We start from the raw sequence: 26400 nt of genomic DNA, 5'->3' as shown, positions 1-26400 counted from the left end.
ATCTCATCTCTTCCTGCCATTCCCCATATCCATCAGCCACCATGTCCACTTTTCCCATTCCAATGCCACCTTTTCTCTGTGGGCCTTGGATTCGTTGTGTCTGTTGCACCTCTATGTCAGGAGGAGGCTCAGATTCCACGTGGATACTGGATGCAATCCTCCTGCTTTCAGTTGTAGGCACTCTAGGCTCCATGGTGTGGTGGTTGTCCTTCTTCATCTCCATCTTAGCTGAGTGAGGTGAGTCCAATAAATCAGATTGTAGGAGCTGAGTCTGTTGACGCTCAGGGCCTGGCTATCCTATTGTCAGTCCAGAGATTCAAATCCCCTAAATATATCTTAAACCCCAACACCAACTACAATTCCAGTATAGTAGGATGAAAGTCTTATGAAAAGAGATCGCATCTGAGTCCAGTTCCATCACGCAGAAACACCAGCTCCAAAGAAGGGCCATCTGACATGGCAGTGAACCCCGTCTGCCATGACCATAGAACCCGTGGGTCTCTTTAGCCCTCAAAGGAGCCAAAACCTGGGGATTGCATCCACTCCATCTGTCTCCCAGACTCTGCTCAGCTGTGCACAGGGGCAATCTTCTGACAGCCTCCAGACTCTTTTTTAGAGACTCGTAGCCATATAAACTCATTTCTGCTTTCCATTTCCCCCTTACATTAGATCAAACAGCATTTTAAAGTCATGTTATTATATGTAGACAGGGATATTCTGCTGATCCGCATTGAACCTTTAATTCAAGGTCATTTTCTAGTTGCATCTTCAGCTGGTATTTGGTAGTGATCCCTCGGTGCCAGGGAGGCTCATCCCCGGGTGTCATGTCCCACGCTGGGGGGAATGCACTGCATCTACATGCTGAGTTTAGCTTCTAGACTGGCCACATTTGAGTAACATGAAGGCTGTCAGGAGGAAATTCCCAGGCACAGTGCTGCTCTAGGCTTTGTCTTATTTCAGGCATATAGGCTCACGAGCATAGTCATTAGTATCATGCTCTCCCTGTTGGACCCTCATTCCTTCCTGGTCCTTACCGTTGCACCTGGGGGATTGCCGCTGTTCCCCTAGGGACCACGAGACAGAGCACCTCCGGCCAGGAACTCAGTACCCCCCCAGCTGTAGTTCTTAATTGTTGCCACTATGAGTATATTCAAACATTACCATGTACCCTGGACATATGCCCTGTACAGCTCCCTGTCAGTCATATATCACCTGTCGATAGTATCCTATACCAGTATTCCTCTGCTGCCATTGTTGAACCACTCTGTGATCCAAACTTCCTGAAAATTGAAGCCCAGTATAATGCCAGGTTCCCTTACTAGTAAAATGGCATATAGCGATGGGTTTAAAGGTTAGATATAGAATATGCGTTGACTTGGAAAAATTCTACATCTTATCTTTTTCTTTTTTCTTTTTTTTCCCTAATTATTGAACTTCTCTTCACAAGAGCCCTAGTCCACAGTAATTCATATATACAATATGCAGTACTCCCCCACATCTACCATTAAACCTTTTCCCTTCCACAGTGATATTCTTATAACTTATTCATATCATATTTACTTAAAGTGATGTACAGACTCTGAGACAATAGCTTTCAAACAAGGTGGCATCCGTGCTTACATTGTGTTCCATACATTAGGATATACAGTTTTCTAAATTTTTAGTTATCCTATGTTTTACATTGTGGTTTACTTTATTAGTCTGTCGTCCCCTATATGTTTATGGTGTAATATTACATGTTTTATATCCATCTTTGTGTACTCTTGTGAAACTCCTCCCTTACCCCACGTTTACTTTGGTTCCACACATTTAACATCCATTTTCCCATCCCCTTGGTGCCCACAGCGACAGCCAACCTCCATTTCCCGAGGAGCCCCGTCCAGAGATACTTGCAACAGTGTTCAGGGCCTAACTTGCTCAACTACCCCAATGCCCTGGGAGCCACCCTTCTCGTGAGAGATACAGTTCCCTCTATCTGATGGCATTAGTCCTCCCCAGGATGTGGGTCCACCCCCACTCTCATTACTTGGGTCTCTACCCAATGGTGCCACCCACTCTGGCAAAATGAGCATTCAGACATTCCCCAGGAGCCCGTCTCGCATCCGACCATCCCCTCCGAGCATCCTAAACAGGCAACCCTCTTAATTATATTTTGATATGATTTTCTCAGCGTTTTACTCTCGACCAACAGCTGACACTCTCCTATGTTCATATGCTACCCCTCCCTCCCCCCACTTTTGGGCAATATTACCATCCGCCCATCCCCAGCCCCCCTCAAACCCGCAAAGCCCCACCCAAAGGCAACCCCTTGCCCCCATTTTATCTCTTCTTTGTGTTCATACTTACCACCAGCTCGTCATAAATTCCACCCCTGCAGACGTCGGCTCACATCCTTCCTCCACCCCCCGATTTCCTGTAAGCCTATCGTTCAGTCTTTAGCTCTCTGAGGCAGTTTTCTTATTTCATATCATTGAGTTCATGTAGAATTTGTCCTTCAATGCCTGGGTTGCTTCACTCAACATAAGGTTCTCAAGATTCATCCAAGTTATCACATGTGTTTGTAGTGTATTTGTTCTTACAGCCGAGTAGTATTCCATTGTGTGTATATACCACATTTTATTGATCCACTCATCTGTTGATGGGCATTTGGGTTGATTCCAACTTTTGACGATAGTGAACAATGCTGCTATGAACATTGGTGTACATATATCGGTTTGTGTCCTTGTATTCAGTTCTGCTGGGTATATACCCAGCAGTGGTATTGCTCGGTCATATGGCAAATCTATGGTTAGTTTTTTGAGAAACCGCCAAACTGTCCTCCAGAGTGGTTGGATCCTTCTGCATTCCCACCAGCAGTGGATGAGTGTTCCCCTTTCTTCACATCCTCTCCAGCATTTGTATTCTTCTGATTTTTTCATTGCTGCCAATCTTATGGGAGCAAGATGGTATCTCATTGCACTTTTGATTTGCATTTCCCTGATAGCTAGAGATTTGGAGCATTTTTTCATGTGCTTTTTAGCCATTTGTATTTCTTCTTTGGAGAAGTGTCTGTTTAAATCTTTTTCCCATTTTTTAAATGGGTTGTTTATCTTTTTATTTTCAAGATATAGGAGTTCTTTATATATGCAAGTTATAAGTTTCTTATCAGATATATGGTTGCCAAATATTTTCTCCCACTGTGTGGGCTCCCTTTTTACTTTCTTGACAAACTCCTTTGAGGTGCAGAAGGCTTTAATTTTGAGGAAGTCCCATTTATCTATTAGTTCTTTTGCGGCTCGTGCTTTAGGTGTGATATTCATGAATCCATTTCCTATTACAAGGTCCTGTAGATGTTTCCCTACACTGCTTTCTAAGGTTTTTATGGTCTTGGCTCTTATATTTAGGTCTTTGATCCATCTTGAGTTGATCTTTGTATAAGGTGTGAGATGGTAATCCTCTTTCATTCTTCTACATATAGCTATCCAGTTCTCCAGACACCATTTGTTGAATAGGCCACTCTCTCCCAGTTGAGAGGGTTTGGTGGCTTTATCGAATATTATGTGGGTATATATGTGAGGTTCTATATCAGAGCTTTCAATTCGATTCCATTGGTCTGTGTGTCTCTCCTTATGCCAATACCATGCTGTTTTCACCACCGTAGCTTTGTAGTATGTTTTGAAGTCAGGTAGTGTGATTCCTCCAATTTCGTTTTTCTTTTTCAGTATGTCTTTGGCTATTCGGGGTCTCTTTCCTTTCCAAATAAATTTCATAGTTAGTTTTTCTAGTTCCTTAAAGAAGGCTGTGTTGATTTTTATTGGGATTGCATTGAATGTGTAGATCAGTTTTGGTAGGATAGACATCTTAATAATATTCAGTCTTCCTATCCATGAACAAGGAATATCCTTCCATTTATTTAGGTCTTCTTTGATTTCCTTGAACAGTCTTGTATAGTTCTCGGTGTATAAGTTTTTTACCTCTTTAGTTAAATTTATTCCTAAGTATTTGATTTTTTAATTTACTATTGTGAATGGTATTTGTTTCTTGATTTCCTCCTGATCTTGCTCATTATTGGTGTACAGAAATGCTACCGATTTTTACGCATTGATCTTATAACCTGCGACTTTACTAAACTAATTTATGAGTTCTAGAAGCTTTGTTGTAGATCGCTCAGGGTTTTCTATGTATAGGATCATGTCATCTGCAAATAGTGAAATTTTGACTTCTTCCTTTCCGATTTGAATGCCTTTTATATCTGGTTCTTGCCTCAGTGCAGGAGCAAGTACTTCTAAGACAATGTTAAATAGGAGCGGAGACAATGGGCATCCTTGTCTTGTTCCTGAGTTTAGAGGGAAGGATTGTAGAATTTCTCCGTTGTAAACAATGTTGGCTTTAGGCTTTTCGTATATACTCTTTATCATGTTCAGAAAATTTCCTTGTATTCCAGTCCTTTGGAGTGTTTTTATCAAGAAAGGGTGCTGTATTTTGTCAAATGCTTTTTCTGCATCTGTAGATATAATCGTGATTTTTTTCCTCCAGTCTGTTTATATGTTGTATTACGTTGATTGATTTTCTTATGTTGAACCATCCTTGCATACCTGGAATAAATCCCACTTGGTCGTGGTGTATAATTCGTTTAATGTGTTGTTGGATACGATTAGCAAGTATTTTGTTAAGTATTTTTGCTTCTAGGTTCATTAGAGAAATTGGTCTGTAATTTTCCTTTCTTGTGGTATCTTTGTTTGGCTTTGGTACTAGGGTAATGTTGGCATCATAGAAGGAGTTCGGCAATGTTCCTTCTGTTTCGATTTTTTGGAATAATTTCCGCAGGATTGGTGTTAGTTCTTTCCGGAATGTATTGTAGAATTCACCTGTGAAGCCGTCTGGCCCTGGGCTCTTCTTAGTTGGGAGATTTGTAATGACTGATTCTATCTCTCTGCTTGTGATTGGTTTGTTAAGATCATCAATTTCTTCTTTCGTCAATATGGGTTGTTTATGTGTTTCTAGGAATTTGTCCATTTCCTCTAAATTGTCATTTTTGTTGGAATATAGTTTTTCAAAGTATCCTCTTATGATAGTCTTTATTTCTGTGGGGTCAGTGGTGATATCACCTTTCTCATTTCTTATTTTGTGTATTTTCATCTTCTCTCTTTTTTTCTTTGTTAGTCTCGCTAAAGGTTTGTCAATTTTGTTGATCTTCTCAAAAAACCAGCTCTTGGTCTTGTTTATCTTTTCAAGTGCTTTCTTATTTTCTATTTCATTTAGTTCTGCTCTTATCTTTGTTATTTCCTTCCTTTTTCCTGTTGGGTTACTTTGTTGTTGTTTTTCTAATTCCTTCAAATGTGCAGTTAGTTCTTCAGTTTTTGCTCTTCTTTTTTGATATATGAATTTATGGCTATAAATTTCCCTCTCAGAACTGCTTTTGCTGCATCCCATAAATTTTGGTATGTTGTGTTATCATTATCATTTGTTTCAAGGTAGTCATTGGTTTCTTTTGATATTTCCTCTTTCACCCACTGTTTTTCTAAGATTGTGCTGTTTAATTTCCAAATCGTGGTGTGAAACCTGGGCCTCTGTCCCTTGCAAATTTCCAGCTTGACTCCACTGTGGTCAGAGATATTGTTTTGTATGATTTCAATCTTTCTGAATTCATTAAGCTTTTCTTTGTGGCCTAGCATATGGTCTATCTTGGAGAATGATCCATGTGCACTTGAGAAAAATGTATATCCTGCTGTGTTTGGGTGTAATGATCTATGTATGGCTATTAGATCCAGCTCCTCTAATATACTGTTCAAGTGTTTTGTTTCTTTAGTGATTCTCTTTTGAGATGTTCTGTCCAAGGTAGATAGTGGTGTATTAAAATCCCCCACTATAATTGTAGATGCATCTATTGTTTCACTTAGTTTTTCCCGCATTTGCCTCACATATTTAGAGGCACCCTTGTTAGGAGCATAAATATTTATGATTGTTCGAGCTTCTTGACAGATTTTCCCTTTCACTAAAATGTAGTATCCTTCTTTGTCTCTCACAATTGTTTCACCTTTAAAGTCTTATTTTGTCTGATATTAATATAGTTACTCCTGCCTTTTTTTGGTTATTGTTTGCTTGTATGATTGTTTTCCAGCCATTCACTTTCAATCTCCATGCGTCTCTGGGTCTAAGATGTGTCTCTTGTAGACAGCATACGGATGGGTCATATTTCCTTATCCAATGTCCCAGTCTGAATCTTTTGACAGGTGAGTTTAATCCGTTGACATTCAGTGTTATTACTTTCAAGGATTTATTTGTGTTAGCCATATTTTGATTGGTTTTGTGTTTGTCATATTTTGTTTGTATTTTTTCCCCTTCTATTTTTGTCTTTTTTTGTTGCTCTTATACTCTCCTCCAACTCTGCCTGTCCTGTTTTTTCCTTTCTTCTTGCAGAACTCCCTTTAGAATTTCTTGAAGGGGAGGTTTCTTGTTGGTATACTCTTTCAGTTTCTGTTTATCTGCAAATATTTTGAACTGTCCATCATGTTTGAATGCTAGTTTAGCTGGATAGAGTATTCTTGGTTGGAAATTTTTTTCCTTTAGTACTTTGATTATATCATACCACTGCCTTCTTGCCTCCATGGTTTCAGATGAGAAATCAGCACTTAATCTTATGAAGCTTCCCTTGTATGTGATGGTTTTCTTTTCTCTTGCTGCTTTTAGGATTTTCTCTTTGTCTTGAGCATTGGATAATTTGACAAGTATGTGTCTTGGGGTGGGCCTGTTGGGGTTTATGACTAGTGGAGTGCGCTGTGCTTCTTGGATATGTACATCTGTCTCTTTCAGTAGATTTGGGAAGTTTTCAGCCATTATTTCCTGCAACACTCCTTCTGACCCCTTTCCTTTCTCTTCTCCTTCTGGAATGCCTATAATATGTATGTTTGAGCGTTTTGCATTGTCATTCATGTCCCTAAGTCCTAGCTGTATTTTTTCTATCTTTTTATCGACCCCTTCTACTATCTGTTTGATTTCTGATGTACTGTCTTCCACATCACTAATTCTCTGCTCTGCCTCTTCTAGTCTGCTGATATTTGCTGCAAGTGTATTTTTGATTTCTTGAACTATGGTGTTCATTCCCATCATATCTGTTATCTTTTTTGCATATGTCTGCAATTTCCCCTCCGAGAGTTGTCTTCATGTTGTTAACCTCTTTCATTACTTCATCAAATTTGTCGGTGATAAATGTTCTGAAATCTTTCATTGCTTGGGAAACGGACTTGGCCCAGTGGTTAGGGCGTCCGTCTACCACATGGGAGGTCCTCGGTTCAAACCCCAGGCCTCCTTGACCCGTGTGGAGCTGGCCCATGCGCAGTGCTGATGCACGCAAGGAGTGCCATGCCACACAGAGGTGTTCCCCTTTTAGGGGAGCCTTGGGGGAATTAAATAAATTAATTAATTTTTAAAAAAAATCTTTCATTGCTTGAGCGAAGTTCTGTTCCCCTTCCTGATTTTTAGTTTGTTGATTGGATTCAGTCATGTTTTCCTCATTACTGGTTTGGTGTAGGTTTTTGTTGCTGTCTGGTCATCATTTTATCTTGACAGGTTTAATCAGTTCCTTAGCTTCTTTGTCTATTCTTGGAGATTAATTAGCTTTTGTTTTTGCGTTAAGTGTTATATCTTCTCTTTGTCAGTTTGTTCTTCTTATTCTAATTTCTTGTTGCTGGTTATGTTCACTTTAAAGGAAAGTATTAGTGCCGGGGAAAGGTAATTGTGTAAGCAAGGAAGAAGTGTAAGGTAGTATTGGTGATATATGTTAACAAAGCAAGAATATGAGATCTGGGAGGATGGAGGTTAGATTCATGTAAAATTGTGTAGAGTTATAGCAGTAGATAGAGTACCTATTATGAGGTAGCTGACTGAATATGGGAGGAATATGGTATGAGCTAAAAAGCTATTGTTTTCGTGAGAGAGGGAAAGAGAAAAGAAAGGTAATAGTTTCAAGAGTGGATAACAGACAGAAAACAAAACAAGGGTATTAGGAATTAAGAGTTAGATACTTTGTGGAGCAAAGGAAGGGAGATGGGAGGTGGAATATAGGAGAGACAGTAGATGATGGCAGATATCAAGATGTAGGCGAAAGGGGATAGTGTAGGTAGCCTAAATCAGTTCACTTAGAAATGAGGCAGTGGAGGATGAGAAAACCCAGCAAATGTGAGGTGTTCCCTGCAGCACCTATTGTATAATTGAGTTAGAATAAAATAAGTAGAAAATGAGGGACAAGAGGGAGAGCAAAAACAGAAAAAGAAAAAAAAAAAGAAAAAAAAAAGAAGAGAAGAAAGGAAAAAAGAAAAAGGGGGTTGGACAAAGGGTGGGGGACAGGTAGGGGTAAGAAAAAACCAGATATACGCGAACCACAATTGCAACACCAACTATAACAACAACAAAAAATAGCCTAAATAACTGAATTTAAAAAAAAGACTTTGGGGGATACGCTGGGAGAAAAGACTAGGGGATAATGCAATATTAGCCGTCAGGACATTAAAAAAACTAAAAAATAAGATAAAATGAAAATAAAAACAAAACAAAATGAAACGGTAAAGAAAAAATGCAAACGTTGAAGGCTAGGGCATTCAGGGACCTCACATGGACCTCAGGGTGTGATGGATTCAGGGGTGGAAAGTCTGAGATATTGAAGACTCAAGAGGTGTGAGTCTCTGGGGTGTGGGCCACCAGAGTTTAGGCAACCTCTAATCTGGTCAACAGGAAGCCTAGGAGCCCCTCAGTGTAACACAGCCCTCAGGAATCCCCGCAGCTGGGTGCCAGCCCTATGGGGGAAGTCACATCCGCAAACTCTATATTATGTCTGAACCCTGCAATTCACTTACTCACTAGAGTTTATTTTTGTGGATATTTTGTCAATTCAGCTTTTGGACCGCTCCCGCCCTATGATCCTACAAAACGGCCACCTGGGGGCGCCTCTGCACCGCAGCCAATTTAATGACGCAGGTCTGGAGCCCAGCCCGTGGGTTGGGCTCCAGTTGGAAACGCCGAAAACAGATTCCACATCCGGAATTCCCAAGCTTCGCAAAATATTCCCCAATCGGCTTCCAGACGTGTCCCCCTCCCTCGCCGCACCCTGTAACAACCTCCCAATTACGTCCCTTTATTGCCAACAATCTGATTCCGTTTCAGATCGGCAGCCGGGCCTGTGGGGGCGGGGCTCCAGGCGGAAGCGCTATTATTTGTGTCCACAATCAAAAATTCCCCCGCTTCACAACAAACACCGTCTGTCTCCCCGAATCAATCCGCAAAGGCGTCCCGTCCCATCAACCCCCCAACAGCCCGCCCAGGACTCGCGAATTCCCCAACACCGCAGAGCCACCAAAAAGCGCGGCCAGGACTCGCGAATTCCCCAACACCGCAGAGCCACCAAAAAGTGCGGCTGCAGTACGGGTTCCGCGGCTCCACCCACCCCCAAGGAGGGAGCAACCCGTGTGCAGGTCTCACCTCCGGGCAATAGAACCCAAATTATATCTTATAGACCAATCCTCTCCATTACCTTCCCACCAAATCGATGTCCAGACACTTCCTGTCCTGCAAAAATCCCAAAAAAGCCTTGTCCCAGAGAACCTCCGGCGGTGCCCAGCTGCCTCTTCCCAGGAGAGACGGCAAGGCAAGCTCACTCAGCCACCATCTTGCCGGAAGTCCTCCAAGTGCTTTTTTATCAAGAAAGGGTGCTAGATTTTATCATGCCTTTTCTACCACAATTGAGATGATCTTTTGTTTTGTTTTCTTCCATTATAGTGATGGGGAGTGTATTACGTTACTTGATTTTCTTATATTGAACTATTACATTCATGGATAAATCACACTAGGTTATACACTATAATCCTTTTAATGTGCTGTTTGTTTTGGTTTGCTAGTATTTTGTTGGGGAGTTTTGCATCCATATTCTTAAGGTGTAATATTTAATGCTTTTTTTGAACAGGTCTATCATGTTCATTCTGATAGCTATGAGACAGAGAACCAGCACTATGGAAGAAGCTTAACAAAAGAAACAATAAAGGATGGTAAGGATTAAAAATATATATATTTCAAAGCTTCTATTATTGGACAGCTACCAAAATAAATCTATGTATGTTTGGCTTTTTGTTTGTTTTTAGGAGGTACCAGGGATTGAACCCAGGACCTCATGCTTGGGAAGCAGGTGCTCAACCACTGGGTTACCTCACTCTCCCATGAGAGTTGGGTTTTTTGCTTGTTCTATTTTTAGGAGGTACCAGGGAACAAACTGGAGACCTTGTACATGAGAAGCAGGTGCTCAACCACTTGAGTTAATCTGCTCTCCTTTAGGTATTTGTTTTCATTCTCCTTTGGCATAGTGATTCAGCACATGGTTAAGAATTTTATTTTATATAGATTTTAGGTTCTCAGAATTAATCATAATCCTTGGTTCATGACACATCAAAACCATTTTTCCATGCATGCCCCTTTTACTTTTTATTTAATATACTTTATATTAATATAAATTTTGAAAATTTAATAAAATCTGTGAATCCACCATCTAGTCCAGTTACTACAATTGAAGATTATCACTAAAGTAGTTTTTCCAGTAAACATTGTAGATAATAATATATAATTACTACATGTTACATAAGAGACTTAAAAATGTTTTTAAGTATGTAGTGTATTTTCATTGAAATTCCACATTTATAATTGAGCTGTATATTATAAGCTTCTTGAACCACATAATAGATAACCAAATGGCGTTAACTAAGATTTATTAGCATATGTGTGTCTGAAATATTTGTGGCCAAGATACTACAAAGTAAAGATATCCTAGAAAAGGAAAATTTCTAGAAATAATATTCTGTTAGATGTTTAGTCTCAGCTCCATCTAAGATGGGGAAGAGCTTATTAGGTGTAGTGTAAAAAGTCTGAAGAATTTTTATTTCACTTATAGAAATCAAACATCCACAATTGTTATCATAATAATTGGTGTTTGCCTTGGTATATTTAACCAATAGTAAGAGAATATTTAAATTAGATTTTATAATATTTTCTCAGGTTAACAGTGTGGTCTTATGTGAATATAATTTTTAACAGCTTCTGTCCCTGAGTGAGGGAGGGGCTTTTTAAAAGTGGAAATCAAATTGTGTATACCTCTAAATTCTCAAACATAATAAAATTGGAATAAATAATTTTTAAAGTGTCTGACTAATCTGACTAAACCATTAAGTCTCAAATTTGTATAAAATGCTTATGTTGGAATAGTCTTAAATTCGAAAAGTGAGCTTGATTTTTGTGAAAAGATGGATTTAGTCAATGATATTGAGATCGAATAAAAATTTAGTAGGGTTATGGTTTGGCATTTGGATAATAGGCTTGTTGACACTTTCAGAAATGGTTATAATTTGAATCTAGGTTTTAGATTACCTCTTGAATGTGATTTTAGCAAACAATCCTTTTCTACAAAATCCCTCACAATAGCAAATGAAACAAATCTTAGAGGAATCATAATCCCCAAGAGAATAGAGAGGGAGAACTAAACTACCAGTCTACCATACTGAATTTCTTTTTTATCTGTATAGATTTCACTTTACGTGTCACCTAAATGTTTTCTAGTAAGAGCATCTTCACCAGAAATTAAGTGGAAGTCCAGATTTCTGTGTCTGACTCTAATTTTGCCAGTTCAATTAATTGAAAGGAATGATGGGGAAAAAATTGAAGAATTGTCTCTAAGATGAGTTTACTTCTCAAATGAGTTATTTCATAATTTCATTATAATTCTAAAATTTTCCTTTTAATAGGAGTCTCCAGGTTTTTTCATAATGGGTTCTGCTTAAGAAAAGATGCTGTTGCTGCCAGTATTCAGAAGATTGAGAAAATTCTACAGTGGTTTGAAAGCCAGAAGCAGCTTAATTTTTACGCAAGTTCATTACTGTTTGTTTATGAAGGTTCATCTCAGACAACCACTACAAAATCAAATGACAGAACTTTGGCAGAAAAATTTTTGTCCAAAGGACAGCAGTTAGACACAGAAGTACTGGAGTACAATAATAATTTTCATGTTTTAAGTTCCATGGCAAACGGAAAAATAGAGGCTGCAGTGGGCAAAAGCTTGTCTAAAATGTGTGCTCGTCACAGAAAAATGTATTCAAAAAGGCATCACAGTCAGACTTCATTGAAAGTTGAAAATATGGAGCAGGACAATGGGTGGAAAAGCATGTCACAGGAACATTTAAATGGAAACGTACTTTCCAAACTGGAAAAAGTTTTTTACCACCTTCCCACTGGTTGCCAAGAGGTTGCAGAAGTAGAAGTGCGAATGATAGATTTTGCTCATGTGTTCCCTAGCAACACTGAAGATGAGGGATATGTTTATGGGCTAAAACATTTAATTACTGTATTGCAAAGTATTTTAGACAACTGAATCCTTTGCTGCAATCTTTTTAAAGGGTGGGCCAATCATTATGAAGAGCAACAGTCAATATCTCTGCACTTATAATGCTATGTAAAAAATTTGTATTGTGAATCTACATTTTATTTGTCTTTATACTTTTGGTAGAAGGGTTAACTTTTTTATAATCTTACTCAGGAAACCTAATTATTTGTTCATTAGAAAACTATGAAGAATAAAGAAACTTAGGAATGTTTAGCAGTAAGCCGGGAATATGGTGGTACATGGCTTAAACATTTATTTGATTCAAACAAAATACAAACCATTATTCAATCATTAAGAAGTTAGTTAGCTTTCCGCAGCCAATTTACCATGAAATCTCAGTCCACCCAACCTTGACAATGAGCCATATCTAAACTATTAAATTATTAAAATACTTATAGAAATCTAGAAAGTACAGTTTGATGTCTGTGGTATTGCTATGTATGAAGTTAATAAAACTGGAGAAAATTCTACTTCAGAAAGAAGTACTGTTTAGGTTCTATATTAAACATTCAGACCAGCAAATCAAAAGGTGCTTCTCAGTGAAATGATTTAGAATTACTGCATTCCAAAATCAGGCTTTCCCCTTAATTTCCATTTGTATGTATTTCAAAAAGTGTAAATACTTCATAAAAAAGATAATTGAAATGAACAACAACAACAACAAAAATCTTGAAATTAATGGCCCTTATTCTTGCTAGGATTAGGAGAGGTTATTTGCACTTATGGACTTTCACTTATGGGAAAATTGAAATCTATGTTTAATACATTATGAAAAGTGTTGTATACCATATACCTTTTTCTCTAATTGCATCTTAGAAAAGGTAGGTAATTGAAGCTTTGTCTCATATCTCCTTTAAATAATTTCTGAATTTTTATATGCCCTCCTATAGTATTATAAACATATGTTACTAAATAGTATTCTCAAAATTCTAATAAGCAAAGTATTACAACATCCAGTACTGTAAGGGTTAAAATACTATCTTTTATTTGTTAATTAGTCATATAGAGTTGGGTGCATATCCAAATCCTTCCATTTCATGCTTATTCAAAACAGTTTTATGTCATATTCCGCAAAGAAATTTACTATAATTCTTTCGGGGTGGGGGGGCAGTGCTACTTTTCCTGGAAAAAATAGGTTTTCAGGTATTGTCTGTTTCACACCCATTACCTTTTTAAAAAAGTTATTTGTCATTAAAAACATTTAAAACTTTGAAATAAATTTGCAAGTGTTTGATGTTTTTGTTTTCATTGCTTGCATTTTGAGTCACTAATAACACTTCTAAGTAGTTGAATAATTTTCCCATATTTCTGGAAATGTTTTTGAGGTATAAATAAATTGTTCTTTTTCCCTCCCCTACCCCATAATTAAAAATTAAACTTTTAAATCTGAACACCTTTTTTGTATTGTGGGGAAAAGTTTCACAATTTTATGTTTATCTCACCTTTTCATCTCTCTTTTAGGGCACTTTGCAAATACTTGAGTCCAAATAGAAGTACCATATGTTTTATGAATTCTATGCTTAGTAAACTTAACTAAACCTGAATAACTTTTAAATTCATATGCATTTTGTTATAGCAAAATTTGATTGCTTTTTATTATTTAGACTCAGTGTAATATTTTTCATTGAGATTTCATGCTTTTCTCTATTGCCTAAGTGGTTATTAACTGCAGCTTTTTTTTTTCACTTGTTTTTTCCCTTATTACAGAAGTTGTGAACTTAGCTGTAGCTTTTTTTATGGGATGAATTTCAAAGCAATATAGTCAGAAAATTATAAACTATACTTTCTCCCCCTGCAATATGGACTTTTGTTGTTGTTGTTGTTTGAAAAATGGCTCAATAAATCTTAAACTCTGATAATTAAACACCATTTTGAGTCTTACTTAACAAGACAAGAGGCTTTTTAAAGAAATACGGGATGGCATCAGCCTATATACAATGAGTTTAATAAACTAAAGTATTTTCAGGTATTTTGCACATTTAGTTCAGTAAAATCTGAATCAGCTGTTCCAGACTTTCTTTTTCCATATTAGGAAATAGAGGTTTATAGAATTAATGTCTTCTTTTTTTTTATACAATAGATCATGTTTCTTTTTTGTTTTATTTAAAAAAAACGAGTTTTTTGCCTTTTTGTTTTTCAGGGAAGAGATTAACATTTAATTCTGTTTACATATTTACATTACTGTTAACCAAGGCCCATTTTATGTTACTTTATAAGTGAAATTACATAGAATTAGTATCAATTTATACAATCTACACGTGATTTTTACTATCTAATCCAGACATTTAAGATTATGCTGAATTTGACCACTAGGGGGATGAATGTTCACTACTTACTAAGCATATTTGAACATGTAAATGTCTAAGGAATGTAAAATAAGGTTATAGTTTGGGTTCATAAGATTATCATACCCCACCCCGCCCCAGGAAACATAAAAATGATTTTAGTGTATTTCTTATGGAATGAGATTATAAAATGGACTTTGAGAAATTAATAGTGAATTATACATTCCTCTAATAAATTCAAATTGTATAATAGTTTTATAATAAAGTATTTACATCAATTGATATTTTAATATGGATGGAAGTTGCATAAATAAGAATAAATGAAAAATCAATAAAATGATAATTATTTTATCTAAATAGTTTTCTAAGAAACAATTATGAAAATGTATATATTAAATGGCTCTAATATGGAGCTTGTGGTATTTTCAACTCACTGTTCATTACTCTTTGTTTTATGTCAGGAAAGATTGTACTTATTTCTCTTAACACTACAATTTGTTATTAGATTGTGTTCAACTGAGTAAGAACTTTTTTGGAGGATTTTTATTAAATATAGTTTTTTTTTTAAAGTATTTTATGATTCGCAAGATGATGTTTTTTTATATCATCTATATAAAGGAATTAATTTCTAGAACTATTTCAGTTGCAGTTATTGTTTCTTGCAAGTGAAAATACACTTGTTTCTAGTTTTTGGAATATTACAGAAGACCTAGGATAAAGGAAAAAGGTAAAGCAATGCAAGGATATTATTTTTGAAATTATAGAAATTGGGTCCACTATCTTCAAGTGTTTTCATTTTAGTACCATTTTCTTTAGCAGTTTGGCATTTGTTACTTAAAACTTGATTTGCTTTAAAATGGTTTACAATATTTTGTAATAATTTTTTTTATTCAGTGCCTTTAACAAGTTTGATTTATTTGTAGCCTAATTAACCTTTCTTTTACATCCTATAATGTTGTTTTCATGGTCTAGGAGACCAGCTTTTAAAAATTTTTTGACAGTTTATCTGAAGAGGTAGTAATTGTGTATTAATGCTTTGCTAAAAACAGGTAGGACTGCCTTTGGCGACCAAGCTTCTTAGTTCATTTAAAAATGTTTATTGGATGTTTACCATGTGCCAAGCATTTTTAGTTGTGAATCAATCACACAAGTTCCTAATCATTTCCAGCATTTTGTCTAGATGGTGTGTATAGAGGAACTTTATGCATTTAATGCTAATAAAGATAACTAGCATTTGGGTAGGTGTAAAGATAAGGTAATAAGTATTGCATCAGGATGAAGCAACTAATAGTATGTTAGAGATGTTAATATTTTGCAGCATTGTAAACTCTATTTACTTTTTGAGTTTGTGTAGTAATTAGAGAGCATACAGAGGCCTTCATTTTTCACTTTTCTTCTCAGTAAAGGTTTGTTTAATTGGACTGTCCATTCAGAGTAGTGCTTTACATAACATTACAGTGAAGAACATTCCATTATATATTCACAAGCAAATTACTATACATTTTTTTTTTTTTTACAATTTAATACCAATATTTTAGGCCTCATACTTATCTTCAAACCAGTGGTATTTTAAATTTGGCAATGAATATGAAATTACTTTTCAATTTACAGAATGATTTTATTGTTACTTAGAATGCTTGTTAATATTTTAGGAATGTTTAAGCCTTCCTTTTTAAAGGAGTTACTGTTTAGATTCTTACTAATTTTGTTAGCATCTAGTAAGAATAGTATTTATGTGATTAAACAAATTGGTATATACTCTCATTTTGAAAATTTTTAAACTTTGTCATCATTGGGGCTAAATTTTGACTTGGTGTTCACTTAATATAAACAATTTAACTATGAAGTGAAATATTCTGAAGTTTGATGTATGATGCACCTACATATAAATGACAATGGTGTGCACAGAGACACTTTATTATGGGAACTGTACTGGAAGATTTATGAAAGCATGTGAAATTGCACCTAAAATTGTGTTATTAGTGACTAAGCAGCAATGCTAAATTTATTGTACTTGATGAATGAATGTACTTAATGTACTTAGTCTACTCTCAGTTATCTTCGTTTAAATGTCTCTAGTTTTTCTTTTTTAAATGTATTAGTAATTTGTATTGATGGGGGTATCCTTGGACTGCAGGAGTTACTGTTAATGTGTGATTTGTGTTGTTTTATATAATCATCTAATGTGATATACTGATTTTTATAATTTAAGTGATATTTAGATAACTAATTGTATATTTGACAACTTATTAAAATGTTTCGCACTGGAGCTTTTTTTCATTAAGTGCAACATGCCTCATGGTAGCTTAAAAATAACTATTCATTTGACAAATACTTGAGTGAATTCTATGTAGAATCATTTGGGGTAAAGTATGTAAACTATTTTATAGGAATATTTAATTTTCTGTATCGTGAACTAAAGCAGTAAATAATACCCAGTATAGTGTGGACTTAGTAAAGGTCCATGGTTTTCATCTGACTGGCAGAAGGTCTCCATAGAACAAAAACAGTTAAGAACCCCTGAACTCAAGTATTTTGTAATCAACTGTAGAGTGAGTTGCTATATGGTACATCATGGGAACACAGGCTCAGGCACAAGTGAGGCTTTCAGCAAGAAACTGCTTTATTACTTATACACATAAGGGTCCAAAAGAGCAGAGAAAAAGATCCACCTTAGCCAGTCCCCCAGGGAGACCAGTTGCTCAGGTGAGGGTCAGTGGATGGCAGCTCCCATGCCTTCCTCTCTCTACATCAGAGATTAGGGACACCTGCACTGAGTGCTGAGTTTTTTATTCACTACAGGGGGAGGGGCTCTGCCAAAGAGCAATCTTTGCCCTTGGCAAACAGCTGAGACTGGTTAAAATGTAACACTACCCCAGCTGCCTGTGGTTGGAAAGAGAAGCATACTGAACATCTGCATTCAAACAAATACAAGTGGAAACAAATTTTTGTGCAAGAACAAGCAAGATGGCTGCTGAGTGTGTCCTTGACTCTCCATCAACCTAGTAAGAGAAGTAGACTATAAGAAAAACAAATTTACTTGGCTATGAAAATATACTAAAAGTAGAAGTAGGGGAAATATTTTGCATGTGGTTGAAATGTTAAGAGTCAGTGAAGGAAGCGGTATTGGCTCAACTAATAGGGCTTCCGCCTACCACATGGGAGGTCCAGGGTTCAAACCCAGGGCCGCCTGACCCTGTAGTGAGCTGGCACATGTGCAGTGCTGATGTGTGCAAGGAGTGTCGTGCCATGCAGGGGTTTCCCCTGCATAGGGGAAGGAGTGTGCCCAGTAAGGAGAGCCGCCCTGCACAAAAAAAGTGCAGCCTGTTCAGGATTGGCACCACACACACACAGAACTGATGCAGCAAGATGATGCAGCAAAAAGAGACACACATACCCGGTGCTGCTAACAAGAATGCAAACGTACAGAGAAGAACACACAGTGAATGGACACAGAGAGCAGACAACTGGGGAAGGGGAATCTTAAAAAAAAAAGTCAGTGAACCAATGACCAAGTTATTCATTAATTAAAGGAAAGAGGGACAGGTACTGCCAATCACCTACTCTTTACCAGGTACTATATTTGACTTTGGAGATTTGAAAAAGCTGAATAAGATTTGTTACCTCAAGATAAGTATTGCCTTGTAAGGAGGAGAAATATGTAAATGTGGAATAAAATGTTATTGGATACTAATGCGTTTATCAATATCCACAGGATTATGAAAGCAAGCGGAGTCAGACTTAATAGCATACAATAGGAAGAAGAGAGTGTGCTTCATTGCATCATAGGCAATTATGACTCAATGCTTCAGAAAGGTGTATTATGCTACTTATGCGTGTACTGTGGGTAGGAGCAATAAGATATGAAATTATTTCTTCCCCTGTTGCAAGTTAACACTAGCTGCCTATATGCTGAAAATGAGAGGGAACCCTACTGTCACAGTCCCCAAATTATAGCTTATTGTAAGGTCTAAATAGGAATTGTAAGGAGGGAATTCTTATAAACTAGTGCTTTTCAAACTTTAATTGCAAAAAAATAATCACTTGTTTTTTTTGTTAAAATGTGGATTCTGGTTCAATAGGCCTGAATGAGGTCTGGATCACAGTTTGAGTAGCAGGTTTTGCAAAAAGTTCCTGAGGGTGAGGGTTTGCAGTAGAACAAGGATAACTTAGAGCAGAAAGAGCAAAGAGAGCTATTTGAAAACCAGGACAGTGTTCTAATAGCAGCTAAAGAAATGGGCTTAGAATAAAAGAAAATACAGTCAGCAGTGGCTCAAGATACATCCAGTCATCTCTCCTGGAAGCTAAATAATATCGTTTAACCTTGTCTCCTGCAACTTGGGAAGTCTATAATAGTAGACTTGATTTTTTCTATTTGACCTTATGTGTGAATGATGACTACCTTGACAACTGGAGAGAATATCCTGTGGTGCTTGTTAATTACATTGTACTTGCCATCTAACAACTTTCTAGAGATGCCTTGGGCATAAATAACTTAGTATAATTGACTCAGATGACCCAAAATGTTAAAAATATGTCTTTAAGAGAAGTTAGGAAGGTTTTCGTTTTTTTTTAAATTACTAATTATGACGTTAAAATAATTTGAAATTTTTATGTGTCTTGGAATGGGCACAGTTATCACCTGATAAAAAAATTTTAAATTAGATACATTGTAGGTTCACAGAAAAATCATGTAGAAAATGTAGAGTTGCCATATACCACCCTCCACCCTGCATTACAGTTTTCCAATATTTTGCATTACTGTGGTACCTTTGTTACAACTGATGAAACAATATAATTATAATTATACTATTAACTATAATCCATCATTCACATTGCATTTCACTATTGTACAGTCCTATGATTTTTTTAAAAATTTTACTTAGTAACATATATACAACCAAAAAGTTCCCCCTTTAAGCCATATTCAAATATATAATTCAGTGGAGTTATTTATATCCATGATACTGTGTTATCACCACCACCCACTTCATCAACCCAAACTCTTACCAATTAAGCATTAAATCCCCATTCCCTACCCCAATCCCAGCCCCTGGTAACCTATATTCTAGTTTCTGGCTCTGAATTTGCTTATTCTAATTAATTATTATTGGTGAGAACATACAATATTTGTTCTTTTATGTCTGGCTTATTTCACTCAACATGTCTTCAAGGTTCATCCATGCTTTTGCATGTATCAGAACTTTATTCCTTTTCATAGATAAATAATATTTCATTGTATGTATATACCATATTTTGTTCATCCATTCATTGGTTAATGGATACTTGGGTTATTCCTATCTTTTGGTAAATGTGAATAATCCTTCTGAACATCAGTTTGAAAATATATGTTTGAGTCCTTGCTTTCAATTCTTTCGGTTTTATGCCTAGAAGTGGGATTGCCAGATCATATGGTAATTCTCTACTTAACTTTCTGAGGAAACACCAAACTGTTTTCCACAGTAGCTATACCATTTTACATTCCCACCAACAATCAATGTATGTTCCTATTTTTCCACATCCTCTCCAACACTTGTTATTTTCCATTTTTTAAATAATAGCCATTCTACTGGAATGAAGTGGTATCATACTGCAGTTTTGATTTGCATTTCCCTAATGGTTAATGATGTTGAACATCCTTTAATGTGCTTATTGGCCATTTGTATATCTTCTTTAGATAAATGTCTGTTATGTTTGTTCGTGTCCTTGGCCTTTTTTTTTTTTTTTCTTTTTGTTTAGGGGAACTCGTTTTTAGGTGCTAAAAAGAGGCAAAGGACATAGTGATGTCCACAATTAGACAATAACTATATGGAATGCATTTTCAAGACAACAAAAGAATTTAATAGGTCTTAGAAACAATGTGCTTTAATCTTTTCCGTGACCTAGTTTTTAATTTTGGCATCATTTTTTTAAATGACATAGCTATATGTTTTTGTTTTTGTTTAATGTGTACAATTTTTGTTGTAAATTGTATTGACATAGGCTTCGGCCTATTTTTTAATTGGGTTGTCTTTCTATTATTGACTTGTAGGATTTCTTTATATATTCTGGATATTAAACCCTTAGCAGGTATGTGTTTTCCCATTATTTTCTACCATTTTGTAGGTTGTCTTTTTACTTTCATGAAGAAATCCTTTGATTCAGAAAAGTTTCTAATTTTGATTAAGTCTTTTGTGGTTTATGCCTTTGGTGTAAAGTCTCTACAACCCAAGGTCTAAAAAATGCTTCCCTATGTTTTTCTATAGGAGTTTTATAGTTTTGGTTCTTATATTCAGGTCTTTGATCAATTTCAAGTTAATTTTTGTATATGTTGCATGTGGGGGGTGATCCATCTTCATTTTTTTTTTTAGGTACTGGAGGCCAGGGATTAAACCCAGAACCCAGTATGTGAGAAGCCAGCACTCAACCACTGAACTACATTGGCTTCCCTGAGTTGGTTTTATAGTTTGTTTTGCTTTTTTTTTTTTTTCAGGAGTAACTAGGAACTGAACCCAAGACCTCTGTGGGAGGTGGGAGCTCAAGTCTTTGAGCTACATCTGCTCCCCATCTTCATTCTTTTGATATGTCTATCGACTTTACATAGCACTACTTGTTAAAGCGACTGTTCTTTCCCCATTGAGTGAATTTGGCACTCATGCCAGAAATCAATTGGCCAAAGATGAGGGGGTTTATTTATGAACTCTCAATTCAATTCCATTGGTCTGTATGCTTGCCCCCTACTAGGACCCTGCCACATTTTTATTTAATGATAAAAGGGAATTAGAAGATAATATTACAATCATACTGTTTTGATTACCATAGCTTTATAATAAGTTTTTAACTTTTTTCAAAATGTTTTCGGCTCTTCAGGGTTCCTTACCCTTCCATATAAATTTGGTGATTGACTTCTCTATTTCCACAAAGAACATTGTTGGAATTTTCATTGTGATTGCACTAAATCTGTAAATCACTTTGGGTGGAATTGACATCTTAACAATATTTAGTCTTCCAATCCATGAATACAGATTGTCATTATTTAGGTCTTTGATTTCTTTTAGCAATGTTTTGTAGTTTTCTGTGTATGCATCCTTTACATCCTTGGTTAAATTTATTCCTAGATATCTTATTTATTTGCTATTGTAAAGGGAATTTTTTTTCTTGCTTTCCTCTTCAGGTTCTTCATTACTAGTGTATAGAAAGTCTACTGATTTTTATGAGTTGAATTTGTACCCTGCCACTTTGCTGAATTTATTTATTATTATAGTTCTCAGAGCTTTGTGGGATCATGTCATCTGCAAAATAGGGAAAGTTTTACTTCATCCTTTCCAAATTGAATGCCTTTTACTTTTCCTGCCTAATTGCTTTGGCTGGAATGTCCAGTAGAATGTTCAATAGCAGGGTAAGAGTTAGCATCCTTGTCTTGTTCCTAATGTTCAGGAAAAGCTTTCAGTCTCACCATTGAGTATAGTGCTATTGGTGGATTTTTCTTATGTGCCCTTTTTCATGTTGAGGAAATTTCCTTCTGAAAGTTATTGTCAAAAAGTTGTGCTGGATTATATCTAATGCCTTTTCTGTATCAATTGAGATGATCATGTGGTTTTTCCCCTCATTCATCCTATTAATGTGATTATTGTGGTATATTACATTGATTTATTTTCTTATGTTGAACCACCCTTGTGTACTTGATCATAGTGCACAAATCTTCTAATGTGCTGCTGTTGCATTCAGTATGCCAGTATTTTGTGGAGGAACTTGCATTCATATTCATAAGAGATATTCCTTTTTAATTTCTTGTGGTATCCTTTATCTGGCTTTGGTTTTAGGGTGATGTTAGCCTCATAGAATGAGTTAGGAAGTATTCCCTCCTTTAGAATTTTTTGAAGGCATTTAAACAGGATTTGTGATAATTCTTCTTGGAATGTTTAGTAAAATTTGCCAGGGAAGACATTCCTGAGTTTTTCTTTGTTGGGAGGTTTCCTCCTTTTGATTACTTATTTAATCCCTTGTTACTGGTCTATTGAGATCTTCTATTTCTTTTTTTTTTTTTAATTTATTTTATTTATCCCTACCCCCCTTGCTGCTTGTGCTCACTATCTGCTCTCTGTGTCTGTTTGCTGTGTGCTCTTCTGTATCTGCCTGTCTTGTCTTCTCATCTTCTCTTTAGGAGGCACTGGGAACTGATCCTGGAACCTTCCAATGTGGGAGAGAGGTACTCAATTGCTTGAGCCACCTCAGCTCCCTTGTTTATTGTGTCTCTTACTGCCTTTCCTCTGTGTCTCTTTTTTGTTGTGTCATCTTGTTGCATCAGCCCTCCATGTGAGCCAGCTCTCCATGCAGGCCAGCTCTTCATGCGGGCCCTGGAAGTCAAACCTGGCACCTCTCATATGATAGATAGGAGCCAATCCCTTGGGCCACATCCACTTCCCTTCTAATCCTTCTTGAGTCAGTGTAGGTAGCATGTGTTTCTAGCAATTTGCCTATTTCATCTAGATTATGTAATTTATTGGCATGTAGTTATTTATAGTATACTCTAATAATCCTATTTATTTGCTTAGGGTTGGTAGGAATGTCCCACCTTTCATTTCTGATTTTAGTTATTTGCATCTGAGAATGGAAATTGACTGCCTACCTTCTTGGTTTTGGTTTCAGGGCTCTACTGGCACAGGAACAATCCAGAGGCCTCAGATCTCTGAGAAATAAACTTAATAAGTAAATTGAAAATTATAGGTTCAAATAAATAAAGTAGAAGAATCATGATTGGGAGATTTATAAATGAGTATAACTATGTTATATTGGGGATAAAGCTTTTCATTCCCTGGTAGAGTCTGCAGAAGGGATGTTGATTTAATGTAGGCTTATGGCTTGTCCATGGTGTTCTGACATCCCTAGGACCCCCAGAAGCACTTTTGTTTGAGGCTTTGTTTATTATGGAAGTTTATGAAATCTGGCTGAGACCTGCATAAGCTTAACCTCCAGAATGACCTCCCAACTCTCTGAAGTCTCTTAATCCATAAAAACTCTAGTTAATAGTTACCCCTTTTGATCAAGGTCTTACTCTGAATATGTCACTGATTAATGCCTGGTATTAATCCCTTAGGGCCAAGGGAGGATCATCCCTGGGAGTCATGTCTCCCATTGATGGTGGGGAAGTAGTGAGTTTATTTGCAGAGTTTGGACCATGCCCTTCATTTGGCTTCCTTGACATTTCAGTCTCCTTGTTTTGGTATACTCTGGAAGGTAAGTTCTCTCTTTCATGCAATAATTTTTTTGGTGAGATTCTCAAACCTACTAGACCTAGTAAGACTTTTAATAATAAATGCTTTATAATACCACCTTTGCTATCCTAAACTAAAATTTATAGATAATATAATCTACTTACATTTAGTTTTTTAAAATCAATATACAAAGCACTAATGAAAGAACTCTAAAAAAGACTGAAATAAATGGAGAGATATACCATGCTCATGGAATGGAAGACTCAATGTTTTTAAGATATCATTTCTTGCCATACTGCTGTATTGATTTGTATTAGCCAAAGGGGTGCTGATGCAAAATGCCAGAAATCTGTTGGCTTTTACAAAGGGTATTTGGGGTAGAAGCTGACCAGGCCATAAAGCTTAAGTTACTTTCCTCAGTAAAGTCTGTTGCCACATGTTGCAACAAGATGGCTGTCGATGTCTGCAAGGGTTCAACCTTCCTCTTCCTCTAAAGTCTCCATTGTCCCAGCTTCTTACAGTATCAGCTGTAGGCTGGGATAAGTCTTATCTCTTTCCCAGGGTTTGTTTCTTTCCAGGCTCAACTGCTCTCATCTGTCCACAAAGTCAGCTGTACACTATCAGTCTTTCTTCCTGGGGCCTCTGCTGTGTCTATGGAGCCATCTCTATTCCTCTCTGTTCTTCCACTGTGTGTTTACTTCCCAGGGCTTCAGCATCAAAAACTCCAACTAACTCCTCTGCTGTGTAGTTTTCTCTTTGAGTCCCTGTCTTACTGATGTGGCCTAATCTAAGCCTTAATTATAATTTAATCAAGTAAAAGTGAAAACTCTGAATTTAGTACAGTCTAATATACCCAGAGGAACAGACCAGTTTATAAACATAATCCATTATCTATTTTTGGAATTCATAAACAATACCAAACTGCTACAAGATTCAATCCAATCCTAATTTTATATCTGTAGACTATAGCTATGTCACCTCTTTTTGATATTGTTAATTTCAGTATTCTACCTCTCTTTCCTGATAAATCTGATTAGAGATTTATCAATTTTACTGATCTTTACAAAGAACCAGCTTTGGTTTCTTTCATTTTCTTTATTGTTTTTTTGTTTGTTTGTTTTCCATTTCATTGATTTCTACTCAGACCTTTATTATTTCATTTCTTCTGCTTAATTTGAGTTTATTTTCTATTTTGTCTAGTTTTTTTAAGATGGAGCCTGAGATAATTGATTTTATACCTCTCCTGTTTTCTAATATAAGTGTTTAGTGCTATAAATTATCCTATAAATCCTGCTTTAGCTATATTCTGTTCACCACACACTGTGATATTGTTTTTACATTTTTATTCAGCCTAAAACACACTCTATTTTCTCTTTCTTTTCTTTTTATTTGTTATTTATTTATTAGGTACTGGGAATTGAACCTAAGACCTCATATGTGGGAAGCCAGCACTCAACCACTGAGCCACATTAGCTCCCCTGAGTTGGTTTTTTCATTTGTTTTGCTTGCTGTTTGTTTTTTATTTTTATTTTTTTTAGGAGGCACTGGAAGCAAAACTGGGACCTCCCATGTGGGAAGCAGGTGCTCAACCACTTGAGCTACTTCCAGTCCTGCCATGGGTTATTTAGAAGTGTGCTAAGTTATTTCCAAATATTTGGAGATTTTTCAAAGGATCTTTCCATTATTGATTTCTAATTTAATACCATTGTGGTCAGAAAACATACTTTGAATGACTTGAATCATTTTTAAATATATGTTTTATGATCCAGAATATGGTCTTTCTTGATAAATGGAGTGTACTGGAAAATAATGCATATTCTGCATATCCTTCTATTGCTCAAATCTTCTTGATCTACTGATTTTTTATCTACTTAAGATTATTGAAGAGGGGTATTGAAATCTCTGACTTAACCGTGGCTTTGTCACTTTCTGTTTGCATAGCTATCAGTTCTTGCCTCATGTATGTTGAATCTGTTATTACATACATAAATAGTTAGGATTATTATGTCCTCTTATGAATTGTCTCCTTTATCATTATGAAATGGACTTCTCTCTCCATTGTATTTTTTGGTCTGAAATCTTGTTTCTCTTAGTTCTTTTTATTATTGTTAGCATGGTATATGTTTTTCCACCTACTTTTAACCTCTTTTTTTTTAAGCAATGAAATGAGAACCTATTTCTGTTATTGGATTAAAAGTGGGTTTCTTTTAGGCAGCATATATTAGATTCTTGCTTTGCTAGCCATTCTGACAATTTCTTTTAATTGAGATGTTTATATAATTTATATTCAAATGGTATTATTGGTATGGTTGAATTAGAAATTATGATCTTGCTATTTGTATTCTATTTTCCCCTCTGTTCCCATTTTTCTCTTTTTTTGCCTTTTATTGGATTATTTTTTATTATTGCATTTTACCTCTCCTTTTATTATAATTTTTTGTTTTGTTATTTTAGTGGTTGTTTTAGGGTTTATAATATACATTTTATCCAATTTATGTGTACTTTAAGTGGAATTATAACTCTTCACATA

The 26400-nt window shown here is 36.1% G+C and overlaps 1 protein-coding gene across 4 annotated transcripts in view; it reads left to right on the top strand.

The window, feature by feature from the left end:
- Positions 1-16945, top strand: part of IPMK (inositol polyphosphate multikinase) — an 84934-nt gene extending 67989 nt beyond the window's left edge. For all 4 annotated transcript variants that reach the window (XM_023583020.3, XM_023583019.2, XM_058298877.2 and 1 more), the window contains exons 5-6: positions 9935-10016; positions 11757-16945. In XM_023583020.3, coding sequence (XP_023438788.2) covers positions 9935-10016; positions 11757-12379 — 705 coding nt within the window. In that variant the 3' untranslated portion in view covers positions 12380-16945. The remainder of the gene's footprint in view (positions 1-9934; positions 10017-11756) is intronic.
- Positions 16946-26400: the final 9455 nt, after the last annotated feature.

The sequence above is a fragment of the Dasypus novemcinctus genome, chromosome 6 (genome assembly GCF_030445035.2).
Source record: "Dasypus novemcinctus isolate mDasNov1 chromosome 6, mDasNov1.1.hap2, whole genome shotgun sequence".
NCBI classification, from domain to species: Eukaryota; Metazoa; Chordata; class Mammalia; order Cingulata; family Dasypodidae; genus Dasypus; species Dasypus novemcinctus.
Note: the sequence above shows the minus strand (reverse complement) of the source record. Positions and strands in the feature narration are given on the sequence as shown.